The 21,219-nt window shown below is 37.3% G+C and overlaps 1 protein-coding gene across 1 annotated transcript in view; it reads left to right on the top strand.

Annotated features, from left to right (window-relative positions):
• LOC144641388 (mitogen-activated protein kinase kinase kinase 3-like) overlaps positions 1-20,793 on the top strand; it is a 28,071-nt gene extending 7,278 nt beyond the window's left edge. Inside the window, exons 5-9 of the mRNA XM_078500402.1 lie at positions 13,092-13,162; positions 13,499-13,602; positions 18,122-18,286; positions 18,507-18,566; positions 19,152-20,793. Of these exons, the coding sequence (XP_078356528.1) occupies positions 13,092-13,162; positions 13,499-13,602; positions 18,122-18,286; positions 18,507-18,566; positions 19,152-19,182 (431 nt within the window). The 3' untranslated portion in view covers positions 19,183-20,793. The remainder of the gene's footprint in view (positions 1-13,091; positions 13,163-13,498; positions 13,603-18,121; positions 18,287-18,506; positions 18,567-19,151) is intronic.
• Positions 20,794-21,219: the final 426 nt, after the last annotated feature.

Below are 21,219 nucleotides of genomic sequence, written 5' to 3'. Positions count from 1 at the left end.
TCATTTTCAAACATAGGTATACGAGCTGATAATCGGGATTCAGTGAACCAATCAGAAAGCTAGAAATGCAAAATCCGAGGTTGAGAATTTAATAATATTATATAAACATCAGTGAAATACCAGGACATCTTTCGCGCGAAAAAATCATATCTTCACACGTGAAAATAACATGTTTTATCATATGACCCGTACGGACCCGCTCGCAATTTCCTTGGAAAACCATATGAAAAAAGTCCCGTATGAGGGCCGTACGCCTCGCTCTAGCAGTACAGGGCCGGAAAAAGCCGTACGGCCCCACTAGAAAAGCGTACGGCCCCGCTACTGCCGCGAGATGCCTGAATTGGAACCAGTTTATTCCACAGCATTTAATTCAGATGAGCGATTGTTAAGATTTTTCCAACATGTTTATTAAAACTTTACTATCAAGAAAGCGATGTAGTTTGCAGGCGCAAAAATTAAAACAAAACGTGTTTAAACTCGGCAAATGATGAAGAAATACTCCTGACAACAACAATGAAATCGAAATGAAAGCCGTCAAAAAAAAAAAAAAACATAATCGCACAAAGACGTATCCTGGTTTGTAGTCATGATAAACATTGAAGAAAAAATGCAAATGCGAAGTAAACTCAATTTTTTTTCTTTTAAATCATAACAAACAAAATGCGAGTACATGTTTACGACTAACCTGATCAATCATGATCAATGACACAGTTTCCCGCTTGTTTTCACGAAGCATTTTAAGCACAATTTGGACATCAACTGTAATGCAGAACTCAACATATTCGAGGAACTAACGAATTCAAGGACTAAGCAGCAACGACAGACGTTCATGAATACTATACTCCGATCCGTGGTAAACAAAACAACTTGAAGTCGAGGGGAAACGAAGCGAAGCAAAATCCTGGACTGCCATTAAAATCCGTACAATCCCTTTCCAAGTCTTTATGTAGTTTGATAGATTAAGATCTAAACATCAAAAGTCCTTTTTGTTGGAAAATTAATTACAGTAATCCTCTCCTTCAAACCAATTGTGAATTTCGGCTCAGAAGAAACGTCGCTAAGTTGTTCAATCAGGATAAATTCAGTCTTCGCTGAGACGAACACGACTAGCCAAAATGCCGTGCAAATTCTTTGTTGTAGTCCTTCATAAACGTTTCCTTTAAAATTTCTACTAACTGCAATCATGTACGAGGAATTTAGTCGGATTTAAATCTTCTTGGAATGGAGCTAGAACTCGGAGATTTAGTTGACAATATTAACAGAAGTTATAAAACTGTGTACGCACATCGCAGTTCAAATGGACTTTACTGGCTTCCCAACAAATTACGAGCTACCATTGGCTTTTCAAAATGCGCACGAAACGGGCCGCCGCGTCTGCATCCACGAAAGAAAAACAACAACAAAAATTCATTGGTCATACGATAAAATGCTTATTGACTGATTAACGTCGGGCCGGACGGATAAATATTTGGCTCTCGGTCAGGACGCACGGACCTCGCTGCGCTCGGTCCGTACGTCCTGACCTCGAGCCAAATATTTTCCCGTCCGGCCCTCCCACTCAATCAATAAGTACATATTATTACACGACTAAGGCGGTCCGAGGACCAATAACTAAATCAGCCAATCAGATTTCTTTATTTCCGGTCCCGCGAGGGCCTATATTTTCCAAGTATCGGACCGGGTTTTGTCCCGGATGATCCCGCGCTAATTCCCGCGCGCTTTAGCGCAAGATTTTTGTCTATCAAATCAAAGATGGCGGAAAGTACGGACGATATTTTCCGTTAAAATTACTGCAAAACTCCTAAATGGATAAGAGAACCAGAAATACCTCCTTCGACCTTCAAATTCAAGAATTTCCTGAATACCCTACTAACGGTGAACAAGCAGAAATGACGGAATGCTCACCTACAAGCAAAACTTTGCAACGAAATGGCCGTTTTTATACTAGAGACGAGTTACCCGTCTAGACGAGCTTCGGCAAAAATTTTGTTGCTCGTCAGGTAACGCGTCTCTAGTATAAAGACGGGCACAAGACGAGTTACCCGTCTAGACGAGCTACTTTTCGAAATTCGTCTTGAATGACGGACAACGAAAGGAAGCTCGTCTAGACGGGTAACGCGTCTTGTGCCCGTCTTTATACTAGAGACGCGTAACCAGACGAGCAACAAAATTTTTGCCGAAGCTCGTCTAGACGGGTAACTCGTCTCTAGTATAAAAACGGCCAATGATAACAACAACCATCACAGTGAAATTGAATGCGAAGTCATTAATGATAGCCAAGAGCTAGAAGATTTTATTTCTGCGCAAAGGTCAAGCAGCGTTTTTGTTCCAGTATTAACGAAACGAGAGAGCTAGAAAAAATGACATCGTCTGAACTTGACAAATTACTGTCAAAATTCGTCAAGGATGTAAGAAAAGAAAATAGCGAAGAGTACGAGCCAAGCTCGCTGACCTCTTTTCAACGAGGCTTCCAACGCTATTTTACAGAGAAAAAGTTACCTTTCAACATATTTGAAGATGTGGAGTTTTCCCGTTGCCAAACAAGCCAAACGCAGCACGGAAGTTGACCGAAGAAGAGCAAGATAAGCTCTTTGAAAGTGGCCAGTTTGGAGACCACGATTCCCTAGTCCTCCAAAGGACCCTTTGATGGTTCCTTTCATTGCATTTCGGTTTTCAGGCCAGAGATGAATCGAGGAAGCTGTGCTGGGGGGATGTGGGTGGCTTGAAGATACGAATCATTCGTAAAATATTGCTTTACCACTCGAAAGCAAAATTCATATCTTCGCGCCGCCGTGCAATATCCTCTATATCTTCACATGTGAAGATATCGATTTCGAAACATTTTCTGACAAGTTTGCCCTGTTTCAATGCTGAATGAGCAAAAGTAAATCGATATTAAGTCGAAACATCTTCGGATCTTCCTCGGTAATCTTCGGATATCTTCGGAAATTTTCTGAAAAGTTCGGAAAATGTTCGGAAACATTCGTACGACCTTTGGAAAATATTTTGCTAGTCTTCGGAAAATGGTCGGAAATCTTCGGAAAATCGTCAAAAACATCGTAATTAGTAGGTTTATATTATCGATATCCCACTCGTTCGCTGCGCTCACTTGTGAGATATCGATTTGAACACTCGAAGATAAATTTCATATCTCCGCGCAACCATGTAATATCCTCTATATATCCTCGTAAAATTATTTTCTATTCTTAGAAAGCAGAGAATAAACTCTTAATTAATTGTTAGGCCATGAGTTGTATTAAAGCAAAACGATAAATAAACTCTCACGGCAAAGGATTAGAATTCGACTTTATTGACGGCCAAAGAAAATCAACCTACGGCAATAGACAATCGGTAAATCCATAGCAAATAAAACCTACTCAGCATGTACTCAGGGGAACAAAAAAAATTAACTGACATACTGACATGTAAGCGTAAGCTTAAATTTACTACACATCACAGTTAAAGCGACTGAAAGCGGCAAAGTAAGCTTATAAGCTTCTAAAAGTTAACTTAAGCGTGAGGTAGCGTTGGTATTATGATTTTGAGCATTATTCTGGGCGTTAGTAATAAAGCGGTCAATTAATGAGTTCGCAATACGTCTAGGCAAACTGTGAAGAAGCTCATCAATCAGGGTTTAATAGCCTTCTATTGCAGATACGTGGATGGCACACTCCTTCTCACCTTCTCACACTATACTGGAACACTTTCACAAGTTTGACCGAAACATCCGCTTTATCTATTACTTATTTGAAAATACCACTCCGCTCTTTCTGGATATCAGCATCGCTAGTGACGGCCTTGGCATCTACAGAAAAGATACTTTTACCGGACAGTACACTAATTAATCGGGCGTGGCCGATTTATAGTTTACCCTTTGGTCGTCCTAGAGCGTAGTCTCCTGGCGCGGCCAAAAAGACGGGGATAGCTTGGGGTTGCTACAAAACCGCTACGGGTGACGCATACCGCAATGGTTTCCATTTTAGTTTTGACAGGAAATCGTTGCAGGCACACTTGGTCGACTTTTGGGTTAATGTGTAATCAGGTTGTGTTTTTTTGCTTCGGCGGAAGGACAGAGAGAAAAGCTTACGGGGCAAAGTACAGTATGGGGCCCAGTTCTCGGCCACTTTTGACGTAAACTTGTATTTCTTACCTCAGAAGAACCGCAGGAACTTGAAATTTCTCCCAGAGCTAGCTACATTATGCAGCTTTTTGGTGTAAAGCTATCGACCGGTCAAAAATCAATTTGCCCGAGCAATAATAAAAATAAAAGCTCCATTTGTGGGCCCAGTTCTCGGCCACCTTGGCCCAGTTCTCGGCCACTAAAAAAGCTTGTGCGTAATTATCTGTAAACAAAAATGCTCAATTAATTTTCACAGTCATAAAATCACTCTGTAAACCTATTTATGTTATATCGATCCCAAATTATTTTTATGACGCTTTGTTTTACTTTAGAAAAGAAGGATTTTAACGCGCCTAGTTGCCTATGTGCAGGTTCTGGCAAAACCGCATTGTGTGACCCGTGCATTTAGATGGTTTATTTTGCAGTGAAAAGGTCTTGAAAGATTTAGGTGTTGTAGAAATATTAGACAAGACAAGAGTCAGCTCAAAACTTAGAGATAAGATTGAACTTTATTTTTAAAACATTTATTTCTTTCATTCTGGCAGCAGCAGATGAAATTATATTAAAAACCAAGCGCTAAGCTGTGATAGCGAGCAGGGTGGCCGAGAACTGGCAAATACGCAAACGTCGCAAGAAAAAATTTCGAAGTAAATTAAGACCAAAAAATACAACGGTTCAACGAAAAGTTAACTAAAGCAGAAAGCTGAATTATTCTACGTTTCACATGCCAAAAATTAGCTCGTATGGTGGGGGCTTTTGGATAAAATACGAATTTAACTACATCCATGAACAAAGTACAGTATGGGGCCCAGTTCTCGGCCACTTTTGACGTAAACTTGTATTTCTTACCTCAGAAGAACCGCAGGAACTTGAAATTTCTCCCAGAGCTAGCTACATTATTCGGCTTTTTGGTGTAAAGCTATCGACCGGTCAAAAATCAATTTGCCCGAGCAATAATAAAAATAAAAGCTCCATTTGTGGGCCCAGTTCTCGGCCACCTTGGCCCAGTTCTCGGCCACTAAAAAGCTTGTGCGTAATTATCTGTAAACAAAAATGCTCAATTAATTTTCACAGTCATAAAATCACTCTGTAAACCTATTTATGTTATATCGATCCCAAATTATTTTTATGACGCTTTGTTTTACTTTAGAAAAGAAGGATTTTAACGCGCCTAGTTGCCTATGTGCAGGTTCTGGCAAAACCGCATTGTGTGACCCGTGCATTTAGATGGTTTATTTTGCAGTGAAAAGGTCTTGAAAGATTTAGGTGTTGTAGAAATAATAGACAAGACAAGAGTCAGCTCAAAACTTAGAGATAAGATTGAACTTTATTTTTAAAACATTTATTTCTTTCATTCTGGCAGCAGCAGATGAAATTATATTAAAGACCAAGCGCTAAGCTGTGATAGCGAGCAGGGTGGCCGAGAACTGGCAAATACGCAAACGTCGCAAGAAAAAATTTCGAAGTAAATTAAGACCAAAAAATACAACGGTTCAACGAAAAGTTAACTAAAGCAGAAAGCTGAATTATTCTACGTTTCACATGCCAAAAATTAGCTCGTATGGTGGGGGCTTTTGGATAAAATACGAATTTAACTACATCCATGAATTTTAAGGAGCCGTAAACAAACAAATTTTTCGGGAATGCAAATTCACCTACCTCCGCGTAAACTCGACGTGTGAGCTTTCTATATCGAATTGAACGATCAAACTCAAGATACTTAAAGCACATGAATCAGTCTATCGTTTGAAGGAAATACCTGTTTCTTTTAATTCAACTGGAGTGTGAAAAAACGCGTTAAACACAAAGTGGCCGAGAACTGGACCCGGCCGAGAACTGGGCCCCATACTGTACTGATATTCACCATTGTGAAATTGCACTTACTTTGACAAGTTAAAGTTATTTTTGTAAATGAAAAAGGTAACGTCATTGATGTCACGCAGTGTTTTTTTTAGCAAACTAGATGGTTTGCTGGTTTCTGACTATGAATGGGGGTGTGATCTTGCGGTATATTTTTTGAGCCTGACTCCGCCGTAAAACTTTTTTTTTATTTAGGAAGAACTGTGTCGATTTTCATTTCTGAACAATTGGTCGTCAAGTCGTTTGTCACAAAGAGTAGAATGTTTGTACAGCATGTTTTGGAATTATTTTAGATTTGGTTAGTAAGACGCTTCTGAAGACCTGAGCAAAACATCGGGAATGTACAGTATTAATAGGAACTTGAATGGAATTTTTCACAAGTTGGATAAAGGTATCAACTGAAAAAAATGGACTTCAAAATGAGAACTTGGATTTTGTTGTAATTAAATTTTATCGCAGATTGGATGCATAATATCACGGCTTTGAAAGTCTTCAAATAATTAGAAAGGTTCCTTTCTTCCTTTTGATCTTATTGTTATTTTCATGTATTGATTATTCGAAAGTGGTTTTCGTTGATACGAAAAAAAAACGGGTTTTCACTGAATTGCTTGAAGTATTTTTAGACGTGATAATATTGGCTTAATCAAATTACATTGTGCACGAAATATTTGTTATTCTTTTGTCTTGAAACTTTGAGGAAATTGAAATTTTTGTTTGACAGTAGTGTACGAAAGGCATTTTATAGAACTGAATAAAAAATAAGAAACATTGATAAAGGTTATTTCAAAGATTTATTTTGCCTGATTTTGAAGGGTTTCAGGAGTTTTAAAGAGTGCTGGTAAGCGGCTGTATGTTGTTTGTGATTACGGATCTTATTTAGTTTCGAACGCTCTAAGTTTTGAAAGGTTAAAACAGGTTAAAACCGGGCGGTTTCATGAGTTTTTTGGGTAGAAAGGTACGGTGGTGGTCAAAAAAAATGTTTAGAAAGGAATGACTGTAGTAGCACGTAAGTCGGAGGTTTGCGTGAGTCACGGGGTATAGTATGCGTGAGCTGGATTTCCGGCGTCATAACGGCATGTTTTGTACTGAAAGATACACTCGACGTTAAGTTAGCTTAGTCGGCTTGGGAAACTATTTTAAAAATGAATGTTGTAATAGTTAATTAATAGTAATCTAGAATTAACCCACTCTCGATTGGAGTCTGTTCTGGATTTGCGCTACCTTTTCGCCGCGAAGGAATTTTGTAAAATTTCGCTAGTGGAAAGAGGTACTGTAAGAACAGTATCAATAACTCAAAAGGAGGAACTTCTTTGTAGCTCTGAATTAAGACGTATGATAACATTTTAGAATAAGAAACTTTCGATATATGGTTTTGATATTGTTTTTGTCAATTTCCTTTTGTGGCAGATTTTTTGAGAATCAGCTTTTCTTTCGTGTGATGACAGACACAGGACAGAACGAGAGGTGGATGAGAAAGATGCCGAAGGTGAATAGGCACCGAAAAACGACAAGAACCGTCAAGGACTTACCTTTAGAGGGCGGGGAGTTTTGGGATACTGTATTTCGAGGACTGGACTGGACTAGTAAAACGCGGACTAGTAAAACGCGGACTTGTAATACGCGGACTAGTATAACGCGGACTAGTAAAACGCGGACTTGTAAGACGCGGACTAGTAAAACGCGGACTCAGGTAAAACGCGGACTTGTAAAAGGAGGACTAGTAAAACGCGGACTAGTAAAACGCGGACTTGTTAAGTATTGCGAAAAGGCTGCACTTTGCTAAGTGTTACAAATTTATATTTTCTAGACGTCTAGTTCAATCGTTTATTTGTATTGTGCGAAATATATTTTTATAAATTGAGACCATTATGTCATTAAGTAATAATGCAATCTTGAAAACATTCCAGATTTTCATTATTAAAATAGAAACACGAACAATTCAAATTTGGGAAAACAAGCCTGTCAAATTGACGTTGCCATGGTTACAAGTTACTGGCACAATAACTACAGTCAAACCGGATGTTCTTTTGATGGGAACTTTGCAATGTTGCGGCGCAATGTTCCAATGTTGATTGACAGTTTGCTCGTCGCAACTTGCAACTTTCAATTCAAATTTGCTTGAAATTCCGGTTTTCATTTTGCCGTATAAAACGAGGTTGTACCACCTTTGTTTCAAAGAAACAGAAAATTATTTCCCCTTATTCGACTGTTCATCAACAGAATGCGAGAAATAAGCGACAGGCTTAGCTTACATTGCTAAGTTAGGAATTACGCTTCTAAATTACAAACGTAAGCCGTAACTTGCGGAGCAAATTTGAATTTTTAAGCGCAATTTCAAGTTTGGCGATTTCAAGTATGCCTGTCGCTAATTTATCACAGTCTGTTGATAAGCAGTCGACCTTAGGACAATTATTTCATCCTTCTTTGATACAATGGAGGAATTATTATGTTTCCAACTTGCTCAGGCAAATTTAAATTGAAAGTTGCAAGTTGCGACGAGCAAACTGTCAATCAAGATTGGAACATTGCGCCGCAACATTGCAAAGTTCCCATCAAAAGAACATCCGGTTTGACTGTAATCCTACCAAATTATTGCGAGATAAATTTTAGATAAACGCGCAAAGTTTGGCAGCGTTTGGTTGAATCTTGAAAAAGTTATAAGCGTCCAAAGTCAGCGCGGGCCACAAAAGCCCCCCCGCCCCCCCCCCCCCCCCCCGGCCTGAATAGGTTTAAGTAGCTGTTTTTCCAGTGATTTTTACTGTACTGTACCTTGCCTTTCAAGTCAAAACAAATAGCTAATTATTAAGCGCCCGATTTTAAGCTTCTTAAGCTTCTCAAGCTTCTTGTTTTGATAGTTTTGTCCCCTGGCGACAAAAGATTTCTTGGGTTAGAGCACTGATTGACCGCGTACACCGAATCTGCACTCCTAATAAAATTAAAACCGAATTCCAGCTAATACGAAACGGATTCCCTAGACGTATTGCGTACTCATTAATTGACCGCTTCACTTTTTATATCTTACAGAAGCAGAGGTATCACTCTTGCCGTGACGCAAAAACCGGCGAAAGAAACATTACGCTCTTGACGGCGCTTGTTTATTCAGTAGAATTGCCTTCGGTTGTCTAACAAACATTCCATCACACATCGTAACAACAGAGTCTCCCGCCACTTGAATTAACTTTTTGCATCGTAGAAGCAGAGATATAGTTTTTGTCGTGACGCTTTTGATACAACGAAATATGAAATCACGTTTTTCTGAGGTGGTTAATTATCAACAGACAAACACTTTCGCTCGCGTGATTATCTTTCGCTCACCAAAATACGCAAGAATACTCAGCGTATCATTTTCATTTAAATCATGATTTTTTTTTTCTTTGACTGGGAAGTTTTTTGCTGTTGTAAACACCTCTGAAAGCCTTGTAGATGCGGAGATTTTTTTCTTGTCGCGACGCTTCTCAAACATCGAAGATAAAATGACGCTTGTCGGATCAAACAAAAACTTTCGCTCGCAAAAATTTCGGTGCATCATTTCAAGCTAAATCATATTTTTTTTCTTTGATTACAGTTTTTTTTACTGTTACAGACAGTTTCGTAAACCTTGTAGAAGCGGAGATTTAATTCTTGTATCGACGCTCCTGAAACATGGGAAGATAAAATCACGCTTGAATGTCGGCGCGTGTTTATTCACGAGATCAAACAAAAACTTTCGCTCGCAAAAATATCGCAAGCATAATCGGCGCATCGATTTAGTCTAAATCGTGAATTGTTTCATCTCCACTCAAGTGAGGTTCTTGCATATGTAATGAATTACACATTCTGTCCGTCTCGAAGTTGTCATTTTTTAAAAAGAATACAATATTGGCTTGGAATGGGCTTTGCCAATATTGTATTCTTTTTAAAAAATAGCCTCTTAATTAGCACATTTTTACTTCGCTTTTGTTTTTCATTATTTTCTTTTTTTATCACACCTTTCTTGTATATATTTTATCCATTTTGTATTCAATTTTTTTTATCCGTCGAAGGCTGTAGAGCGACAGCCGAAAGCTCATTGTTTTTAATATTTTTAGCCAGTGAACGTTTGTTTTTATTATGTCTAATCCTGGCTGCGCTTTAATCTTTAATAATAATAATAATAATAATAATAATAATAATTATAATAATAATAATAATACATAGCGTAGAATGCCTATTGTTCTCGGGACATTTACTTACAGTTGGAATAACCGGCACGCATACATGCATGCACAGGCGATGACGCTTTACAATGTTGATCCCAGAAATTGCATTTTTTATTTATTTTAATTTTTTATTTGCTTTAACTACAAAACGAACTTGCAATACATTACATACGTACAGTATAATAAAATAAGCACATTTAATTATTATGAACTTCATCATTTGGCAACAGAAATGCCCAGGATGGATTTCCACACAAAGTCGATACTGAAGATTGTGTGACATTTTCGTATTGAAATGTAATCAAGTCAACACCGCTAACAAGAATCACTTACATGTATTTATGCAACTTTATCAAACAAACATTTTAGATCAGCTAAATCAACAATTGGGTAGAAATTATTTTAGAATTCTGGCTTCTCATACAAATAGGAATACGGATACCGTCACTATTTTATTTTTAATGGTTTGAGATAAATATTATCTAAAACAGAAAAAGGAAGATGGCGAGTCGCGAAGGAAAAAGGAAATAACATTAACCTAAACTTACATTATTATCGATAACAATGCACGCCAAAACAAAGAAAGATCAGATAGCTCACCTTTGCAATCTAATCAAGATTAGGTCAAGATACTGCCATCGGTAACTTGGCCGGCCTTTTTATACTGGAACGGTCTCAAAAGTTATGACACTAACCGGCCTTCACTCGTCAAATTCTTATCCCGTATGCCGATTTTGATGAATACACGTACAACGGTTAAAAAGTTCTGTAAGCGAGCTCACAATTATCCAGTACATCATTCTCTCCTGACCCTTTACCTCCGTTCCACTGTAGAAATCAAACGCGTTTTGCATGATGTACGCTCTAAGTTGATTCATACTCATGACAATCAAAGATGGCGTACCGAAACGGAGTAAACAATCAAGTTGCATAGTTCCCAGTGCTACTCGGTTGGAGTAATCGTAACATTGCCCGTCCACGGGCGACAACGTATAGGCGTCACCGCCTAAAAAGTGTATAGGTCTGTCATGACGCTTGTTAATATTCATAGACGCTAAGAAAGAGCTGTTTTCATTGGTCGCTATGAACGCGCGACAATACTCATTAGATCATGCTAGGGCGGTAAACTAAACAATGAACCCAGCGCCTATTGTTTCTTCCTTTGTTTTAATAAAACTCGCCGCACTAAGTGTTTCTTCGTTCGTTTCGCGAAAGTAAAACATCCGCACAAAACCCATTTTCGCTCAATGGTTCCATTTGTCTTTTAATTTGGATCCATTAGCTGTTAGGGAGGTTTCGTTTTTGGTTTTGTCTAATATGAAATTGTAACATTGGAAACAAAGCGCATTTATTCTATCTGCGCGAGCAAGACGATTGTGTCGTAAATAAAATAAAATAATTCATTCACTGTGTGCAATTTGCGCGAGGAAGCGACAACGAACTATAAACAAAATTTTTGCTTCCGTCTTCGGATGCTTTTTAACTTTCGTGTAATCAAAACAGCCGGGTTGTCATCTGCTAAACGCTCAATCACTGACAACAGTAGTGGCCACCGATCGAAGCGATCGATATCATAGTCGAAGTGATATGACATGACTTTGTGCGTTCAAACTTAATTCCAAGCATACGCAAATGTTGATTAGCATTAGTTTTGATCGCGCCGAGTCATGATCTTTCCGCGCAAAGATTGTATAAAGTTAATGCCGGTGGACGCCCATTAGCTTCTCGCCACTTAACTGAACACTGCTTCGCCGTTTATTTAAAAGCGAAACATCCGACAGTTTTCGCCAACAAATGGAGGAACCATATGAAGATGAAACGGATTGATCGGATTGTCAAAGAACTCTGAAAAGAGCTCCCGACCACTAACGTTTTCGATGTTTTCCATTGCGGTCGGCTGTTCGAATGAGTCTGACGGTTTGAATGAGTCAGTTTTAAAATTCGCGGCAATTGTAAATCATTTTCCACTTGATTGGCTTTCTTGAACGGGTATTGTTTTAGTCTTGGTGACTATTGTTATTCAGTCGAAGGCTTAAAACAATAGCTCACTCGCTCGAAACGCGCCATTTTCAAACGCATCTCCAACCAGCAGTTTTCAAACTCAAAACAATAGTGGTTATAGTTCGTAAATTGTCAAAATTAAAACGGATTATGTTAAAGTAAAGTGGTATCTTGCATTTGCCGTGCGTAGGTTTCTTCGAAACAGTGTAAAATGTTCTTAAAATCACTTTCAAAAATGGTCTCCATTCTAAAATATCATTTTTTTGCTGTATTTTCAAGTTCAAAACAATAGTCCTTCCACTTGCTTAATGCTCTTCATTTTAGGCTTAAATTGTAGATACATCATTCTTCTTCAAAAAGCCATGCGTAGGTTTTAAGATTTTGACTTCTATAAAGCGCCGAAGCAAGTTTTATCAACGCTACTTGACCAATTTGAGTCCTTTCTTCCCTTATTGCGAGCGCTCTCGCATTCAAATTTGCCGCTGCGCGGATTATAAATAATTAATGATGTCCACGCATTCTGCCCTATGAATAATAATAATAATAATAATAATAATAATAATAATACAAAGACGTTTATTGATTTTTTTATATCAGGATGCCAGCTGCTTTTCGTTTTAATTCCTAATTTTTTTATCGATGCATGTATTTTTTAATTGTGTGAAATAAAGTTATTGTTTATATTATTAAAATAATAATAATAAAAATAATGATAATAATAATAATAATAATAATAATAATAATAATAATAATAATAATAATAATAATAATAATAATAATAATAATAATAATAATGGGTACTTTAGGCAGCACGATGTTGTTTTATAGTTTTGGCAAGACCTGACAATCCTGCCAGTATCGTCCTATTTGTTCTCTGTGTTTTTACGCGTTTGTTCCAACTTCAAGTAACTTCTACATTTTTTTATTTCTAGGATCAAACGTTCTTTTAGACGTGGCAGGAAACGTAAAATTGGCAGATTTTGGGTTGTCCAAAATTATTCAGGTACGAATAATGAAATGAAATCAATTGCATTCACTTACTGCATAGGCCTTACTCAAGGCTAATGTCTCCCAGTTAGGGCTGCGAAAAAGGTATCCTCTGCTAGCTAAGGCTGGTGGATTTCGCAAAGGCTACGGGTCAAATACGTTGGTAGGCGTCAGATGTTACAGTGTGAGGTTGCAGATTCGAATATGGAAGAGTTAAAATTGAATCTCTGTTAGGCTAGAAAATCTCTCAGTCTGACCAGTATTTATTCTCCGAGATTCCCACAGCACTTTGACTGATTGTTTTTTCGCTAGCTTTTAGAAACTAACCTTTGCCTTGTCCTATTTGTATCAGAAAATTGGCAGTAAAACCAATTTAATATCTCATTGCGGTACTCCGTACTGGATGGCGCCAGAGATATTCTGGGGAGAAGGATACGGTCGTAAAGCAGATATCTGGTAAGTTTACAAACTAAGCTTTTCCCTTGGTTTATCTTGCATAAATGGAAGAGGGAGGAGAACGAGTGGGGGATGAACGAAAAGTTTCATGTACGAGTCAGAATATTCTTTGGGCTGACCTCAAAACAAGAACGGAAAGGAGATGATTTGTGAGTTCTCGTGCGCATGCCTAGTTATGTAAATTTACTTTCATTCTCGACCCCAGAGCTTCGGTCGCTTACTTTTTGGCCGCGCAACTGTCAGTCATGCGTAAAAGAGAATTGCTCTGGATTCGAGAATGATCTACCTTTCGTAGCCATCCGAGCTCGTCCCGAACCCGCATAATAAGGTCACTTTTGCACTCTGGATGTTTTAATGTCACTAAAAGTTATTACAACTTAAAAGGTATAAGAGCCAGTATTGCATTGTATTCTGTATTTTTGTATTTTATTATTCAATTTCTAAAGTTCAAATACAAAAAGTAAAAAAAAAATTACAATGAAAAGAAATGGAAAAGGGCAAGATATAGAGAACTAATTTGATGCCCTTGAATTAAATATATTATTTTAGGATAAAATTAAAAGTAAACTTATCATATCAATAAAGGAAGAAGTAACACATTAAAGCTGCAATGTCACGGTATATTAAGTCTTTTTTCTGATTCCTTTCAAATTGAAGGAAACCTCAAAATAAAAGTCGTGTTATGTCGAAAAACAACAAAGAAGTAATAAAAACGCGAAAATAACCAATGGTTTTGACTGATAAAAATTAAGACAAAACCATCTTGGTGAGTTTTAAAGCAAATTTTGCAGTGTTTTCACGAATTTCTTCACGCGTGCGTTACATGAGAAAATTCTGGGGCTTTAAAAATGGCGGCACGGCGATATACAACCGAGGAAGTCGCTGAAATTTTTTAATTGCAACACACAAAAAAGAAAGAGCTTATTTACCAATCAATTGATACAGTTACTTACATTATTTACAGAAAAAAAAAGTCTACTTACAAAAAGATTACTTACACTACTTACGGGACAGTTACTTACATTACTAAAATACAATTATAATTTGTTGAGTAGAAGAAGAAAACTAACACTACTTACATCTAGTCAAGAGAAAAAAAAAGAAGAAAAAGGGAAAAACGACACTAACAAGAAAAGAAAAGGGAAAAAATTACACACACACGAAAATGCGAAAAATACAAGAAGTGTCTAATTATAAGTTCCGTCAAAAATATACAATATTAACTCTACATTTCTTAATTACTGTTGAAAAACAAGGAGAAGCTCTTTCCATTTTTCGTTATTATTTTTTAGCTTTTTGTTTTGTTTAGCTATGGCAAGTTCTAAATCGTACGTTATTTTTATCCTGGCTTTCAATAATGAAAAAGATGGCTTTATATTGAGGTTTCGACATTGAAAAATTACTTGCTTGCCTAAGATGATGATATGATTTAGTAAAGGAAGATCTTTTCTAAAAAACCCAAATGTTATAATTATATTAAAAGCATTTAAATTATTAACGTCAGTAAGGTAGTTTTGAAGCCATTAAAACTACCGAAATCCAAAAGCCAGATGTAAATTCACAGTGAATGAATAAATGCTCAAGGGATTCCTCAAATTTACTACAAAACGTGCACGAGAAGGAAGAAACTAGACCCATTTTATAAAGGGCTTTATTAGTGAACACAATTCTGTGTAATAACTTATACTGGGATTCTCTAGTTTTGGAATAGACTGTTACGCTCCTACGAAGGGTATAAATATCTTGCCATGGCAAATCAGTTGTTGGAAACAATTCTTCGTATTTACGTTTTGATGTCGGAACAGCCTCTATCTTCTTCACAAGATCCCAATATAGCACCCTCGAAGTGGTCGGGAAAACAACGTCTTTAGAATCGTGCGTGTCGGCGCGAATTATTTGTAATTGTTGTTTTAAAATAGCTTTCCATTCCAACGGGATAGTGTCAAAAATACTCATAAGTGTTCAGCTATTGCTATGTTTTTGTTCTGTAATGCGTCCCAAGTCTTAAGTTTACCTGTGTCATTTAACAAGTCACGTAATTTGATTATACCTTTCTTGACTATTTTATTTCTAAACAGCGGTTTTCCGTCAATACAAATAAACTTGTTGTTCCAAATGAATTCTGTCATCTAACACGTTTGCAGGAGTGGAAATGAGCTTTTCCTTGTAATTTGCCCACTCATTCAGACATTCTCTATAGAATTTTGGAAATGACTTTGGAAGATATTTCACATCGTAATTGCAATTCAGCAAGAAGGAGCCTCCAAAATCGAAAAGGTATTTATCTAGGAACACCTTCCAGGTGCTGTTATAGTTCTCCGAATATTTTTTTATATCTCTGTATGGGGCATTCGCAATCCCCCATTTTTAGTGCAGAATGCACTATTGTGATGGTTTGTTGGGGCTGTCGTCCGCTAACCCGCTAGTGCGCTAACGTGTAAACTTTAATAGTCAATTAATTAATTAATTAATATCAATTAATTAATTATTCCTGTGGAGGGGGTTGGGGTGGGAGCACCTGACCATACCCCCCAAGTAAAACGTGGAGCACATCTACGTTACTTTTATATGAGGATCTCAAAGGCATATATTTGTTTCAGTAAAACCTTTGCTCTCCTTGTGGTACTACTCAACGTAATTTACACCAAACGCATGCGCAGATTAGTCTACGTTGTTTTCTGGAACTATCATGAACATCGCTTGTATTGCGTGTTTGCGGTAGGCTTCCTGCAGACTTCTTGGCGCCAAGTAAAAACCGCAAATTAATTAAATTAGATTTTGAGACTTTCAAAGCGCTTTCGTTATTAGGTATGCAAAAACTTGCACCGGGATTTTCGGCGTGAACACCTGATAACCAGGAAACAAATATCCTAGCTGTACTGCGTTTTAAAAAACCTGTCGAAAAATATGTTTTTTGATTAGATTTGTTTCTTTAGTTTTTGAGTATCGTCTTTCGTGCAGTCTAAACCGTAACTTAATTAAATTAAACAAATGTCATCGATGCCGCCGTAAAACAAACAAAAAACAAAAGTTTCATGTTATCGCATTTTCAAGGAAGACAAAAGTATTTTGTTACAAACGAACAAAAGTGTCGTGTTACATTTGCAAAGATTAGCGTAAGGAACACCTGGGAAAGAATACAAGTAGCCTGTGAACAGTTTTTCCGAAAGTAAAATAAAGCAAATAAACACGATCATATATAAAACATCATACTTTCAATTGTTCCATATTGCATTCTGCACTTACCAAATCATCGAGATTTTTAAAGTCACTGATCAGAGTTTTGCACTTTATTTTATCTCTTCCAGATTTCCATACAAACTTAAAAAGAACGGAGTTTATCTCTTTGATAATTTCTTTTGTAAGGGGAATTTGAGAGGCTCGGAACATAAACTTTGGAATTGCGAAAGTCTTGACGATTTGAATTCTTCCAAGTAAAGTAAAATTTCTCCATTGCCATGTAGTCAAATATTTTTTTATGGAATTAATAATTTTTTCAAAATTTCTTTGTGATGACGATGGAAGTGAGCTAAGTGACTTCAAAGGTACGATGAGGATGAAATGGATGAATTTTCTGATGAGAGCGACGAGACAACCTCAGAAATCTAAGAATCTGAAGGTTCAATGTTTTGTTTGATGATGCAATGCAATTTAATCATGTTATCAACAATTATAGTTGTAATTCTAGTAATTGTAGCTAACATAACCTTCTTACAGATATCTCACTAGTTTATTATGCTGTATAAAGGAAACTTCTCCGATGATTGCGTAATCGAAAGACAGTGACAAAGAAAGAGTGATAAGAACTTTTATTATTGAATGGAATTTCGGTGAACTTTTTAAATTTTGTTCTTTAGAACATTTCAATCCACATACTTTATGCTGTTTTTATCAACTGTTCATGTTAAAAGATGGTTCAAAATGATATTATAGACATTTTATTAGCTTGGTTATCTGATAATTTTTAATTTTTGTCATAATTACATCCATTAGTCAGTAATTTATGCATATATTATGACATCTGTCAATCAAAATAAAGTGCATTGTCTTGTCAACTTTGTCTGAAAGTATGAAGTTCTGCACATGAATAGCTTTCTAGTTGGAATGTTACATTTAGATGAAGGAAGGTCATTCCAATAATAGCACCCAAAAACAGTGGGGCAAAATTGCCTTACATTTATTCTGAAGGAACCTGAATTTAAGTGTTGTATGCATGCACTCCGAGTAGCGTAATTATGTTGCTCAAATACTAGGGATGATGAAATTTGACAACTTTTAATCAATTAAATTATCATATAATAGTTGGAAGGTATATAATTTAAGAATGTCAGGTAGCCTTTAAGACCAAGGTTTGCATAATGGGGAGTTATATGATCACGAAGTTATCATATTAGTGGGTTGAACCTGCTTGAGTAGACCCCAGTAATTTTATTGTGGTCTGTGGTACTTGAAATGAAGCTTCTCCAGGTTATGGCAAAGCCACATTTTAGCGTTAAAATGTGTGATATTTTCTTTAAAGGAGTGTCGGCTGCACAGTTGTAGAAATGCTTACGGGAAATCCTCCTTTGGGTGATCTCGAACCAGCGGCGGCCATATTCAGGATTGGGTCGAAACCCACCGTGCCCAATCTGCCGGAGAATGTGTCACAAGCTGCAAGGGATTTTATACAGGCTGCCTTGACGTGGTTGGTATATGTGCTATTAATAAAAGGAATAAAATTGTAGGTTATGTACGTGAGGAATATATTTAAAAAAAGGTTGTTTGAAAGCATACATTTGTGTCACTGAAATGGTTGTGGCAGTGGGGAATCGATGAGATGCATAATTATACAGAAGCAGAGGCAGTATTAGTATATTGAAAAGGGGATGACAGTTGTGCTTAACTTCATAGTATTGTTTTTGTAGGGAACCCGGCAAACGACCATGGTCCCATGAGTTGCTATCCTACAAGTTCGTTCAACACAGGTAGAACCACAGAATCTAAAGATAACTATTTTAACACTTTTGTTCAATCGTCTATCAAAATACATGAGAAAAAATTTATATCTATGGCCATTTAGCACAAAAGAAAGAAGGCCAAATACTGGAATATCCGTTACATGTATGATGCATTTCTTCTCAAAACCACTAATTTAAAATCTTCACCAAACCTAATGATATCTTCATAAAAAAAAAAAAAATTCAAAAAGCATAAGATTCAGAGAATTTTGCCACCACCCCAGTGCTTTAACAATACTTTTTGTACGTTTTAACATGTGGAAGGGTGAGCTTGCTTAAACATTTTACCAAAAAAAGAAGGCAATTCCATTAATTATGCTCTAACAAAATCTTTTTTAGCCAACTAGGGTACATGTGAAATCTTAGAATGTTTTAAATTTAAAATGCATTTTTCTAAGAGCCTGCTATTCACTGTGTCTGTACACCTATTGTAAAATGTAATTCATCATCGAAGTTGAAATAATTATCTCGAAACTTTTGCAATTCATAAGTTAGCCTCATTTCAGATTCCTCAGTATTAGACTTAATTCCTAACTTACATTTTTTTTGTAGGTTCGCCGACCCATGGCTTGGTCAGAAATGAAGATGTTTCGCACCATGACTGGCCTGAACAATACAATGTTTAAAGAACTGTTGTAAAACGAAACTCGGATCATCAGGCCAAGGAAGGAATAATCTGAACTTTTGACTTTGCAGTTACAAGAGATCTAAATCACACCGCACTCGTGCATGTTGCTCATTATTAAGGAATAAGATAATGGAGACCCTTAAAGGCACAATATTACAACCCCTCCTCCTACTCCCCCGCCCCCCCCCCCCTCCCTTTTTTTCAAAAAATAGTTGACCAGTTACTCATTGTTACGATCCCACTCTTGACGATTTTGGTTTACAGAAACACTACAACTGCAGCACCTCACCCAAGCTCCCATTCAGTGCCCCAGTCCCTTGCTGGGAGAGGGGAGGGTTCGGCTATGTAAGGACCATTGCAGTTCAAGATTATGATACTTATGTCTAATACTGCATTAACATGACTCTAGATTGTAAACATCTGGTTTTAAAATTTCGCACTGCCACCCCTCGTTCCCTTTTCTAGGGTCCTCAATAGCCTCAATTTCTTTTCATAGCCTCTTAAGCATCCCCCAACCCTACTTTGCCTCCTCTTTTCCTAAAAGGTCAGATAAACGTCTAAACATTCCTTTTGAGTCGAGAAGTCATCTTCCATCTCTTACCACCGCCACCACCGCGAAAAAATGTTGAAATATTGTCCCGCTGTTGGATAAATAGAAATAGACATTGTATTGGAGGTGAAGAGTGGAAGAACGACCATAAATCGACGAACAGTGGACTGTCCATCGACTCCTGTCGCGAATTTTAGACGTTAAGCTGAGTGACATTTCAAGACAAAAGAAAACTATTTTTTTGAGGTAGCCTTACGTTTTTGCTCACACAACGCGACGCAAGAATATTCCCCAAAGGGGAGGAGTTTAGCGACACCCGTTTACCTATACATTTGCCCCGCCTCCGCCTCCCCTCAAATCTTAGCACACTTCTCTTCGTCCAATCCTGGAGGTACTCATAATAGTGTGAATTCCACTAAAATCATTAGATTTTTCGCTCTCAATTTCTATGAGGTGATACATACATACATATTTTTTTTGTTGAGGCAGGTCTGGTAAGGTAACCATAAGGCTGGTGTGGACCTGCCATTAAATAATAGACTAACTAAACTTATTACTATAGAGCAGTGTTCAATTGAGTGTCGTAAAACCAAAACCAAAGTAATTACTCTGGCCAATCACAAAGGACACAGACAATCCAGTGAACCAATCAAAACTCGAAGCAAATGCATGTATCCGGCACGAAGCGCGGGAAAACGTGCTCGAACGAGTCACGATTGGTTTTGGTTTTAGTCCTGATTGGCTGAGGAAGTGGCGCGAGATTTTTAAACCAATCACTAAGCGTAGTAATGCAAACCCAAAGCAAACGCAATTTACTTTTGACACTCAAGTGAAAACCGCTCTAAATGCAAAAGAAATCTAAAAAAGAGAACAAAAATATATAAAGTCAGAGTCCTTAGAATAAATTAAGCAAGCCTCTTTTTCAAATTGGATTTGGTCTATAGTTCTGGAGGCACGTTTGAGACTAGCTTTAAAAAGCTGCAAGGAGGCAGCGCTTCTGATGTATTTGGGCATAGAATTGCTTTTTGATCCCATACATTCACTGTAATTTGTAACGATTGACCTCCGCTTGAGTCAACTGATCGTAAGAAATACTCCATAAAATACTGAATTTCGCATTTTTGCATCCCAAACTTTGATCTACTGTAAGCTAGATAAATAAAGGTCGCTTACCTTTGATCTTTTTTGTGATATTTTGTGTTTTTTTTTTTTTTTTATGGGGTTTTGATTTTTTTTTTTCTTACTTTAGCTGGGGGCGGTGACGACTATCGAGGAATTAACGGCCTCAAAACTCCATAAAAACACAAGTGAACTTTTGTAAGTGAACTTTATTTATCTAGCTTACAGTGGATCAAAGTTTGGGATGAAAAGATGCGAAATTCAGTATTTTATGGAGCATTTCTTACGATCAGTTAACTCAAGCGGAGATCAGCCGTTTCAAA

This window comes from Oculina patagonica, unplaced genomic scaffold, assembly GCF_052425735.1.
Source record: "Oculina patagonica isolate OP01 unplaced genomic scaffold, crgOcupat unplaced9, whole genome shotgun sequence".
Classification (NCBI taxonomy): Eukaryota; Metazoa; Cnidaria; class Anthozoa; order Scleractinia; family Oculinidae; genus Oculina; species Oculina patagonica.
Note: the sequence above shows the minus strand (reverse complement) of the source record. Positions and strands in the feature narration are given on the sequence as shown.